At 36.7% G+C, this 12,366-nt stretch overlaps 1 protein-coding gene and 2 non-coding genes across 6 annotated transcripts in view; all 3 read left to right on the top strand.

The window, feature by feature from the left end:
* The window catches only part of Nrx-1 (neurexin 1), a 204,550-nt gene that overhangs the window by 181,425 nt on the left and 10,759 nt on the right, over nt 1–12,366 (top strand). For 3 of the 4 annotated variants that reach the window (XM_071698596.1, XM_071698594.1, XM_071698597.1), the window contains 3 exons: nt 9,237–9,478; nt 9,545–9,668; nt 11,834–12,007. In XM_071698596.1, coding sequence (XP_071554697.1) covers nt 9,237–9,478; nt 9,545–9,668; nt 11,834–12,007 — 540 coding nt within the window. The remainder of the gene's footprint in view (nt 1–9,236; nt 9,479–9,544; nt 9,669–11,833; nt 12,008–12,366) is intronic. The other variant, XM_071698595.1, reaches the window with a different exon arrangement.
* Nucleotides 8,012–8,204, top strand: LOC139768563 (U2 spliceosomal RNA). Its single transcript, XR_011717395.1, has one exon. It is a non-coding gene; the product is annotated as a U2 spliceosomal RNA (small nuclear RNA).
* Nucleotides 10,401–10,506, top strand: LOC139768564 (U6atac minor spliceosomal RNA). Its single transcript, XR_011717396.1, has one exon. It is a non-coding gene; the product is annotated as a U6atac minor spliceosomal RNA (small nuclear RNA).

Genomic DNA, 12,366 nt, shown 5'->3' with positions numbered 1-12,366 from the left:
CTGGTTAGATATTCACCGGAAGCAATTAAATTTGATATTGGCAGATAAGAATTATGAATAGGATTAAATATATTTAATCGCTTCTTTTTACTTGTGAATATAATAGCAGCAAACACTGCGAATTTTACATACAGTTTTATACGAGCCGAAAGTGCACACGTAGTTCAAGACAACTATGCGAAGAAATAAAAGTTAAAGGCGAGAAAACAAAATATATACGAAAAAATATATATATAATATATAATATATGTATGGCTCGATATGTATCATTAATACTTTGCGGCATGCAAGTGAATGAGATACACTACGAGAGAGAAATGTAAATCCTGCATGCGGACGCGCCTCTTCTAGCATAGCAATTCGTGACCTTTTTCTTCAAGCATTTAGGGCCCGGTCAAGATCGAATTTCGTCAAGAACCACTTCGACGTTTCTGCTAGCCTAATAGAAAATCTTGTACTAATTTATATTTACAATGGTTTTCACGCCTCTCAATGAATTACGGCGGTATAATGAGTCGGTGGCCGTTACGCGATCTTTCTTCGGAGCAATATATTAGCTGACCACAAATTGGATATTATCATTAAGAGTTCTCGCCCATCCCGCGGGAGATTTTTTAACTTTCTGTCATTTCTACTGCCCTGCTCACTGGAATACACGAGATATCCGTTGAAAAATATTGGAAAACGTTTCCTTCAATTCCATACAATTCTTTATTATGATGAAGTATTAAGAATTTAATACTAAAATCACGTGTTTCAGTGAAATGTCAAATATTCGTTAAAATATATTCCACGTAAGATTAGTATAAAATTACTGTTTTTAAATATAAAGATAAACTAATACTAATATTGTTGATATTTGATATTCTTATTAGACGAACAAACTACATCTACATTAATTTCAATTGTCACTGGTACTTGGAAATTTACTTTTAGATATCTTCTGTTAGCCTGACACCATTGTTGACATATGTCATTGCAATGAATAGGCTCATTCAGGCAAGCGTCTTCTTCTTACGATATTCTTAGGGTCCGCACAGACCTAAACCCTCAAAAAGGCCACGAAGAAGCATTGATTCATGTTGCCCTATTCCAAAAGGGGATCAACCGCCTCGGGCTTATAATTTTTTTCCTAATTCTACAGCCAATGCTTCTTTAATAATCTTCTCCATAGTTATATACTAAATATTATTAATATTAAATCTCGTTGTCAGAACTTATGTAGAATTGTAAAACCGTATTTTCTTATGTCAGAAAATCGTGATGTACAATAAGTATAATAAATTTATTACAACAAGTACACATCGTGAGAGTCAGTACACAGAAATACGTGTATAAATATCACAGTCGTAAAAATTAATTTATATAATTAATATCACATGTATATACTTACATGCAATCGAATGATATATCAACTTGATCAAGAAATCGCGATTTCACCCGATTTTTAAATGCGAATTTTACATCGCGCGTTCGTCCATTCAATCCCACCTGCTTGATTACATGGGGGGGGGGGGGAGTAGTAAAAGGGTCGTAGGGGGATGAGTGATGCAAAAGACATCGAGGGTACCCGTAGTGCTTGTTGGGCTCTCATGATACCCTGGTATCAGAAGCGCCACGCGCCTTCGTGGTTTTCCCACGAGCCCTCTCCAAGTTCTCACGCGGACTCCTTCCCTTCGTCCACGTGTGCCTCGGTACGGCCGCATAAAAAAGGCACGAGCGAAGGAGAGGAAGGAGCGGAGAGGGTCGCGGCGAGAATAGTAAACGATTTCCTCGGTCGATCGAGTCGCACGATCCGATATATTCTTTTTTAAGCGCCGCCGAAAATGGGACAATGCGAAGTGCAACGAGCATGTCTATTATTTTGCCTTAAAATCGCACAGCGCGATTCTTCCATTTTCTTCGAAATAATTAGTTGAATGCATCGAAATCGTGCAAGATTATAAAAAATATGAAAAATATTTGTTTTTTGGAAAAGTATGTATTTTTAATATATAGAAATTATTATTCGTTTAACATATAGATTTAAAATTTAAACAGTACAAAAATAAAATAGTAAATTCTTGAACTAATCTCGCTTTTATAGAAGGAAGGGGAATGATAATCTTTAGTTATAAACTTAAAACAACATACGTGTGAAACACATGAGTCCAACTCCTTTTTAAATATTTTTTTGGATATTTTACGGATAGAAAATGTGTCTAAATTCTGTACTCATAAACCAAGTTGTGTCGTAAGATATGTGTTATATTGATTTATTATCTACTAATAATATAATTTGGAGAAAACGTGTCATTAATTAGTAATGAAATAAAAAATAATAATTCGGGACAGGTAAATAAGTATTCAAATATGATGAGAGGGGTGAGAGAGAAACTTCCTAAGAGTGGATGAAGTCCTGGCAGTCCCGAGTCTCGCGTTCTTGCGTTCCTGGAGAGACTCTCCCACGGTGCGATCCCGTGGGAACAATTTAATTGGCTTAAGAAGCCAGCCTCTTGTCCCAAGACACCGCTTTATCCTCCTCCCACCGTGTCGTCCTTCTTTCTCGGTCTCTCCGTCGAGCGGCTGGTCATTTTAAGCCGTTTAACCCCCCGTGTCGAGGATCGTCGACCTCGAATTGAATGCCCCCCTCGTAAAGCTTGACCCTTATCATGATCCATTCCTTTCGGACTTCTAATTGTACGGCTCGGCGAAGTTGATTGTATCGTATACCGAATGACGATTTCCGTTCGCGGAAAGCGAAGGGATTACTCTTATTTCGTTGCGCGCGAAGATAAGAAGACACGTGTGGATTTGTTACACGTGGGAATTGGACATTTGAGTTTCGAGCCTTGAAGTCCGCACGCGGCTTCGATTCGCAAGCTGATAAATAAGAGCACCATCCGCGAAACTCTTTCGCTCGTCTGCAAGCCTACTACCGAACCAGATCGCTTGGCTGGCCTCAGGGACATTCTGTCTCACGTTGCTACGATCAGCCTGTGGGAATGAGCCCGCGTCTGGAATTCGTGAGAAAATTTCAACCGGAAGCTACGCGTGACACTGCGTCTTTTCAGCGGTCGCGATGTGCCGAGAGTGCAAATACGTTCTCTCGAACTTAATTTTAAATGATCTATAAAGTTGTAACAAGATTCGGGACGAAATTTTGGAATCTGTAAATGATTTAAAAAGTCTTATAATATAGAGACTATAGAGAGGATATATATATATATATATATATATATATATATATATATAATTAGAACTCTTATTTATTTTAGTCTTTATAAGAGCATATAGCAATCAAGTTTCTTCTTCAGTATTTAACTCTGCCAGTAAAAATTATTTCCTTCATTTTAAGATAATATCATACTTTAATAATATCGTATTATATATAAATTGATAAATCTATTCCAATAGCCAGAATATGCCAATTTAATTAAATACAATATCTTGCATAGAAAACTAAATATATACTTTATTAAATCTTAACACTTCACAAACAGCTCGTTTGGCAGCTTTAATTAATTTCTGCCGTTTCGTTGAATGAAATATCGAGTTTCTTTACTTATGCTTTAATAATTGCCATTATGAAATAATGTATATCGCAGGATAATTAGGCATTATTCGTGCTCGAAGAAATAAGGAGGAAATTACTACTTCTAGAGTAGAGATTTTCTCGAGAATAGAGGAAATCTCTCACGCGTGGATGGACTTCTACATTTTTCACGTTACTTTCTCATGTAGGGTCGTCGTCGCCAATAACAAATCACCCTGCACGCGACCTCCGCGGCTAGAAGGTAAAAGAGCCTTCCAAAGGACACGTGATAGGAGTCGCTCCTGTACTTTGATACGTGCCTGGTGCACGGAGCGACGATTTCAGCCCCAAGTTCAGCATCTTCTCACGCTCGAGTCTCGCCGTTGTGCCTCCGAAATCTCATTATTTTTTGTATCGGTAAGCGATGAGAAACGCTCGTGCGCGCCATGAGAAAGCCGAAGAACGCGATGCCGAAACCACGCTACGAGACTTTTTTTCTCACGATTTCGGAATCCGTCACCTCTAGGATCATCCTTTTTCCGAGGGGTAGGGAGGATTTGTTAGAGTCTGTTAGATCCAACACACTGAGTTTATCTTGCTCTGGCCACACCTACGCTGCAACATGAAACGACCTAAAAGATATATGACAAGAAACGATCGGGGACATAACAAGAGGTGCATTAAACGAGTTGTCTCCTCCCTTTTCCCTTCTTTCCCCTCGTTTTCCGAAACAAATTGCCTCTTCTCTCTTTTCCCTCGATGATCTAAAACGATTAGAGTAAATCTTTAACAAACATTTATTTTAGTTCACACTTTTGAGTAATATTGGTTTGAAAATTACTAATTTAATAAAATAAGGCGACTAATTAATTGATGTAAATCGTCCAATTTGTCAATTTATTACGAATAATTTATTTTAATATTACTTACTAAAAGTGCCGTTACGATTACTATTAAAAATCGATGAAATTGTATGCATTATTTCGCGAATACTTTTTTTAAAACTCGATACAGTCTGAGCTATATTTCTTCTCATAGACACGATATCAATAGTTTCATAAGATTTTGATTTCGATAGTTTACACAATGCATGAAAATATAACGCATTTTAAAAATCTTTGTTAAAAAATCGTATCTTCCTCGACGTCCATACTATAACACGTTACCAACAACAATAGATTCAGCGGTAATATCCGCGCTTCATCAGACAGGTTAGTCGTTCTAAGTTACATGCTTAGAAGAACCAGGCAAGCATAGCGAGATGGTAGTCGACCTAAGCTGCGCTCGTACGCTAGGAACAGCCTTGGAATCTGAAGGTCGTTCTAAACCTACCAGACAGGATTCAGCGACCGGTCGAGCGCGCCGATTCCCGCGGCGCCTCTTCGCGTATTGCTTTTGTTGGTTGGAGACCGAGACACCAAAGTAGAGGAAGGTTTTACACAAGAGAAACCTGAAGATTCGCGATTCTTATTTTCTATACAGAAAAGTTCAAAATAAAAAGATAACAAAAGATGCACTCGCATTGGTTTTTTTTATTCTCACAATAAATTTTAAATTGAAATTTAGTTGATTGTAAAATACATTTAAATGAACGTGTTTGTAAATTGTACATTAGCAAGCGCGAAGATTATAAACACTTTTGTTATTTAATTTATCATAAACTGTTCCTCGACTGCGTGTCTTCCGCGCGAAAGAATTATCGGATAAATACATACTTCAAAACTGCAATAATCTTAGAAAATTCTAAAATCTGTAATTAACTGCGAATTAGCACCAAGCTGGCTTAACACGCAAATATATGAAACTCGTTTTCTTGAGCTCATTAATCATCGTCAGCTGGCACGTGAATGAAGATGTGAAGATTAATGGCTCGGCAGTAATTAATTCTGATGCAGTGATAACGCGCTACCGGTCGAAGACGATCGAGTGGAATCTTCCGTCTGATTAATGCCGCCGGGACCTTTACCCACCAGCCTGACGAGACGCAGGTTGATTTGCGCAAGCTGCGCGATCTGCATTTCCGATCCTTATCCTCAAATATTTGCCGCTTCTTAAGTGCCCCCTCCGGTAATTACGGAATCGAATGCGATCGAATTGCATTGTCGATTGAAAATGAAGACGCAAACACGTCCCACGATCCGAATCGTGCCTGAGGTTCCCGAGCGTGCACATTTGTCTCGCGCCGCAGCCGGACAAGCGACAAGACCGGCCGGTGTACGAATGAAATGTACGTGCACGTGCGCGGCGCGTTTACATTCGCTGTTCACGTTCGTATACGAAATGCCTGCTACCACCGCCTGGGAATCATCGATGTTTCCCATACCCAGCGCTTCGCCGTTCTCACCGTAAAACCGACGGTTCCCAAAGCGCGTCCGTGAGACTCCGTCTTAAAAATTCGGGCCCATCAATTTCCGCGGGAATTAATTCCAACTTCGATCCCCCCTCCTCACTCCCAGATTAAATGTAATGTCCATCGATAAAAGTTTTTTAACACACGTTTATTTTATTTCTTATCAGATTTGTTATTTTGTACGTACTCCAAGGAACGATGGAAGTTTTTTTTATTGAAACATTCATTAATATTAATAATGACAGAAGCTAATTAATTGTATTATGTATAAAATTTCACACGTAAATAAGCCATAGTTAATAACATTTTATACATTAATTAATAATGTAACATTATAGTACAAATTAATGATTTTCTGAATTCGTTTGGAAACGAATAAATTGAGAACATTTGAGACATGCGTGTATAAAAATAACGAATTTCCCCGTAGTATAAATGTGCGAGTATAAATATGCGAATATCGAGCATTCTCGTCTCCTGATTCCACTTTAGCCGAATGTGCCACTTGTCTAAGCATAACGGCCCAAGTGGCCCAACTCACTTTCGGATTCGGCAACTCCCCGCGCATCATACTTCCCTGTCAGTTTACTTATCAATTTAGATTATGTCGCGAAAGAGCTAATTATCTGAAAACCCACCGTTTTATTTTCGAAATTTAAATACGACAAACTGAAGTTTATAATAATGCCAGAACGCTTCAACGTTTTCTTTTGTTAAAAAATTATGACATTATTTTTTACATAAACAGTTTTAATTTATGACGTTCTTTGCCAAAAATGTATTTCGTTATTCTCTAAAACCTTACAAGATGTTGAGCAGGAATAAAGAAGGAAATTGTGCTAATAGCCGTGCTAATAGGCGACTTATTTTATATCGAGGTCGCTAATTTCGCTGTAGGTCACTTATCTCACTGGTTCTACGACTTCTAAAGATTTGGCTCCGCGCCTCTATTCCACTCCCGGGTGTCAGCGGGACCACGCCCGTCGTCTTCATGCTCCCCTAGTAAAGTGATAGTTTATTGGGCTTCTTCAGATCGGAATGCGGCGTCAATGACATCCTTATCTCGATACGATAGAGAGAGTGAGAAAGGAAAGGGGGGAGGAGGAGAACAAGTCCGAGCAGTTAATTCGCGTGTCGTATGCACATGACACTTTTTATATTACTGCTCGTACATGTGGTCCCGCTTCTCATCACACAAAACTGATTACACGTCGGATGTATCAGCTGCATTTTTATGCCACGCTGGCGACTGACTTATCCCTTTGTTGTACAAATTTTTCTGAATATATCTTGCTGAATTTTAGTATATATACGAGTTTTTGAGGTTGTTAATTACAAATCTGAAATTGAAATTTAATAAATCAAAATGACGAATTCAATATAAAAGTTATGTTTAAAAAAAAATTAATTATGGCTTATATATGTATGTATAAAATTTCATACATAAAAGTCTTTTAGATTTCTGATATTAAACCAATAGCCAGTACAAAATTGCGGATCCAATATCGAAGAAATTTTTATTTTTTTTTAATGGAAAAAATCTTGCTCTTTAATTATCAAGCATAAAAATTTGTTGTACTGTTCAGCAATAATATTACAATGAACTAAGGCAGTACTAGGATTTAGTAATAACTTTCAGTTACATTTCATGACTCACTGCCCTCCTCTCACCGCTCACGCCTTTAGTCGAACGCACGTAAATAAAGGAAAAAGCAGCCTCAGGAGTTTCAAATATAAATATATCGTAAATATGAGTTAAATATAGGTTAGTTTTTAAAATTCTTACGTAAAAATATAGGAAAATTGCAAAGAAATAAGTGTTCAAATATAGGTACACTATATATGCAACAAAGGATCTGTCACCAGCCGGTGCCGGCGAGTATCAACTGTCAACTATTACTCTTCGCTCTCTCGTCGTTAAATCACAATAATCACATGTTTAAAGAACGCTACGCCACACCGGCCACACGCCACGGTCGCCACGTGCTTCTGTTGGAATGTAGAGGGGATTGGGGACGATGGAAGGGAGACAGACGGTATTGATCGCTCTTGGTAGTTGCTGCGTTCGCCGCTACGCTGCGTGCTTTTCTCGTATTTAAGTTTCGACATGGAAGTGTATATAAAGGCTGCAAAATCCAAGAATTGCTATCGCTTCTCGGCAATTTATTGCTAAGATCAAAGTGTAGTATCTGTTCTTATCAGCTTAATATCTGATACAGTCCTCATAGAGGACTCAGAATATTAAACTGATTTTTGAACCTAGGGGAGGTCTGGAGCTTGCTCCGACCACTCCACAGGTCGACTCGGCTTTGCAGTACTGCTGAGTTTGGCCTAATAATACGAATAAAGCATAAAAATTTTTTATTTATATATATATTAATATGCTTTTATACCTACGGTTCGTGAAGTTGCTCTAAACCAAGCGAGAAGCTTGTTTACGTCGTCAACGCCCATGGGGTCTGGCAGACTCGAGCATCTTCATCTACTCATATCTCAGGCAAATATTCGTATTTTTTTATTTCCTTTTCTTTAAATCGAAATGCCAAAGCCGGCTTAACCGAACTGCATAAGCTTCATTTTAAAACAATAAATAGAAAAATAGTTATAAAGGTTTAAAGTAAAGAAAAATTTTTATATAGCCAGAAAAATAATCTTTTCGTCAAAAATATATTATGATTAATACTTATATTTAAAAAGGCTTAAAACGATTTATAGTATCATAAATTATAAGGTTGAAATATTATAGAAAAAAAATGTTTTTTGCTACAATTTAAATAATTTAAATATCATGTGTTTCTTTTTCCGATTCGACATCGCTTAATCTTAAAATTCTTATGTACGCGTATATTATGGAATGAATAAAAGTTATTAATATAAATAAATATAAATTTATGTAATTATATTTATATTTATAAACATAATTTACAATATATTTATAAGTATAAATTAATAAAAATTTCAACTCACAATTTCACTGGCAGAACCTAGGATTTTGCAAAATCACAAGTAAGATTGTGTCATTATTATTCATTCCACAACATCTCGATATTTTTGTGGATTCTCTAAGAATTTTGCAAAAAAAAAATAAATTACATAAAATCCTTGCAACATATACATATATATACCTATTTCAGAAAGGTTTATATATCAATGAGGAAAATTTTCTTCGCCAGTGGATAAATAACAGTATAAGAATTCTTTGACGATAACTGGCAATTTTATACATTTTAATTAAATTGCCAGTTATCGTGAAAGAATTCTTATACTGTTATTTATATATCAATACATAAAGTTAGCGATTAGTTAAGTCTATCGATAACATGAAGAGGTCCGACGAAAATAAATTCAGGGGTTTTATGTACTTCTCAACAGGTCATCAACTGACAGTGTTCAACAGCCAGTCCACCATTCAAGTAGGCGGCCGATGGAATCGCAGCAAGGGCAGAGTGGAACGTCCATTTCTAGGCGTGATAGCCGGACTGGTAGTTAATGGTGCCAGGATTTTAGAGTTGGCGGCGGGTAAAGATGGCAAAGTTACAGCCAGAGGGGACGTGCAGCTTCTGCCGGCCGGAAGTCTTTTAGATCGTGCCCCGCCGCTACAAAGAATGCAACAGGTATGCCCTTTTGAGCTAATCCAGGTTCTAGTAATTTCAATGGCCGTTAATCAATCTAATTTGTAGACGCCCGCGTCCGGTTTTCCCGGCGTCATGGACGACCTCATATTCTCTGGCGCCGGAAGTGGCTGCGCCGGCGACGACGAGGACGAGGAGTGCACTCCGATCTACGAGTCAGGTTCCGGTAAGTGTAAGTAATATTTCCGAAGGCGTAAGTAATCTATTCTGCACGTTTTCCCCGCGAGGGTCTTGTCTTTTCCATTTCAACGTCGAATTATACGCATCTCGTATTAACGAATGTCATTGTATTTCGCACGTTTTCAACGGAGCAAAATATTTTACAAATCCATCTCGATTCCGAAGGCACTTTCTCTTTTCAATCTTTGTCCGAAATATACCGCATGTTTTTATCATTATACGCGGTATTCAATTGTAAAACAATTTGCAGTGTGCATCTAATAATTGTAATTAAAAATTCTCAAAAGTACGTACTACTTCAGCTTTATTTTTTCACGAGTTTAATATTGTATCTTCGTGTAAACATTATTGATCGTTTTGATGTTTATCCATAGAAATAGGTCTAGCATGAAGTAAAGGTTGAATTCTAAAAATAAAAATAAAAATATGATTTTTATTTTAAAAACTTGTCATAATATCATTATTAAAATACACTTAATAAAATATATTTATTAAAATATACTTATTAAAATTCTATAATATATAAATATATATATATTGAATTCACATGTACATAGATAAAATTTATATAGTGGAGTACATAATGATATTTGCAACAAAATTTTCCTTTACGGTTTTGCAAGAGGATTATTAGATCAAGATTTATTTGCAAAAAACTTACTTTCTCGATAGCGCTCGTGAACCAGTCGCTACATATATAAGAGACCGAGTATCGATCTCCGTTGTGTTGTATGAAAGGAGAGAAGTTTAGCACTCCCCTAGACAAGGATGGATTACACATGTACTGGTAGGCACTGTCGTCAGTTGACGGCACTTACCACACATTTTTTTTGCTTATTAATAATATCAACAGTGAAATTTGTTCGATTATGAAGTAGGATATTTTAATTTTTTAGCTCATTTTATTTCTTTATAGACAAAGTGATCATATTTTTTTCTATTGATAAATTGAATAAACTGTCGTAGTTTGTTACAACAATAAAATATGTGGTTACGACTGAAAATTGTTTAAAAGTTTAAAAGTTTCAGATTTTTCGTTTCTTCTGTACATACTAGAGATACTCGGGAATGATTAATATTTAAAATATTTCGCAATTTTGTTTTCAATCATATATAACAAAGAAGAGGAGCTAATAATGAAGAATTTGTCATATTGATGCGAACAAAAAATATATTAATACAAATTAAACTATTAATAAGTAGTTGTGCGCATACAATTTGCCATTAAATAAACCAAATCTAATCTCTCACTAAATAAATCGTATTAATCAACCGAAAAACTTGCTTTCAAACCACTTTAATTCTATATGTTCAAAAGTGAAAATTATATTTAAAAAAACCAAAGGTGTAATCTTTCGTTCCTATAAAATGTACATCTAAAAGAATTATTTTAAATTAAAATAAGAAATAAATTTACTTATTTTGATTGATTAGATTCTGTTCGCAAAACTCCTCTTAAGTTGTCATTGATATCGATTCCTTTTTCCGCATTACATCACGCGAGGAAGGGCGTCCCCCCGTTATACACTCACGCATCACATACTCAACACGCATCGCACGTATCGCTTGGCATGGCCCACCTTTTCGTCTTCATGCTCGCCCGGTTGTATCTTCGATTCATTTACATATTCGCCAGCCGGAGAAATAAAACCTGACTCTGTTTCTTCTTCTCTTTTTCCAACAAACCTCTTGCAACGGACTGAGGCCCCGCTTCAAATTCCTCTCCGACTAACTAAAAACTAAATTAACATCGTCACGTTAATGAGACACGATAACTATAGATGATGGTCGAACGTTACATCCGGTCGCTTCGCAACGCAGCGAGATACGCATCGCGAAATTTCCGCGCGATCCAATTATCCGGGATAATTGGAGAATCCCTCAAAAGGAATTTATACTTTGAATCATTACTTTACACGACTTATTTTTTATAACATCATTATTCTTTATTTTTGGACGGTTTGTAATTAAACGGTGCAAGCGATAGCTAATAACTATTATTTTTTATTATAAAGGATAAAGAATAAATAACATTTACGGTGCAGAATACGAAATTTTGTTGTGTATGTAATTACTGTGTGTCGTGTTACACATTTCGTTCGTCCCTACATTATGATCGTACGTTCATCTTAATAATTGCGTCGTTTCTATTTCCAGATGACATCATTACGCCAGTATACGTGGCGCCCACACGATCGCCGACGACATTGAGGCCGAGGCTACACAAGGAAAATATTCAAGAGCGTCCATCCTGCGACGACGAGGAAGACTGCGAAGAGGGCTCCGGTGATCCCAGAACAACGGAAGAAATTTTTGTCACCTCAGCTACCGGTCCGTATTTCATGAAGATCGTTCTGCCTAATAATTCTAAGTATCTTTCTTTCGGCAGACAGTCGCAAAAAAATCAATGTTTCATAAGTCCTCCTTCTTACATTTCGAAGACGAGACTTCGCACAATTATGAAGAATTTATTTCTAAACCGCTTTAAATTCATGCCTTTAAAAAAATTAATATTATATTGTATATAAATTAATATATGTAACCTATATATTATAGAAAACTCATCATAAAATCACACGTAGACAAGCATCGACCTATCTCCCAGTTATCGGCTTTAAATACAAAGAACCCCTCCTTACGGAAATACGACGTAGGCGTCTTCTTCGTGTTCGTAACGACTTTTTGTGACG

Source organism: Temnothorax nylanderi, unplaced genomic scaffold (genome assembly GCF_030848795.1).
Source record: "Temnothorax nylanderi isolate EJ_2023f unplaced genomic scaffold, tnyl_v1.0 TNYL_tig0016_pilon, whole genome shotgun sequence".
In the NCBI taxonomy this organism is placed as follows: Eukaryota; Metazoa; Arthropoda; class Insecta; order Hymenoptera; family Formicidae; genus Temnothorax; species Temnothorax nylanderi.
The sequence above is the reverse complement of the archived record's forward strand: the minus strand, read 5'-3'. Positions and strand labels throughout refer to the sequence as shown.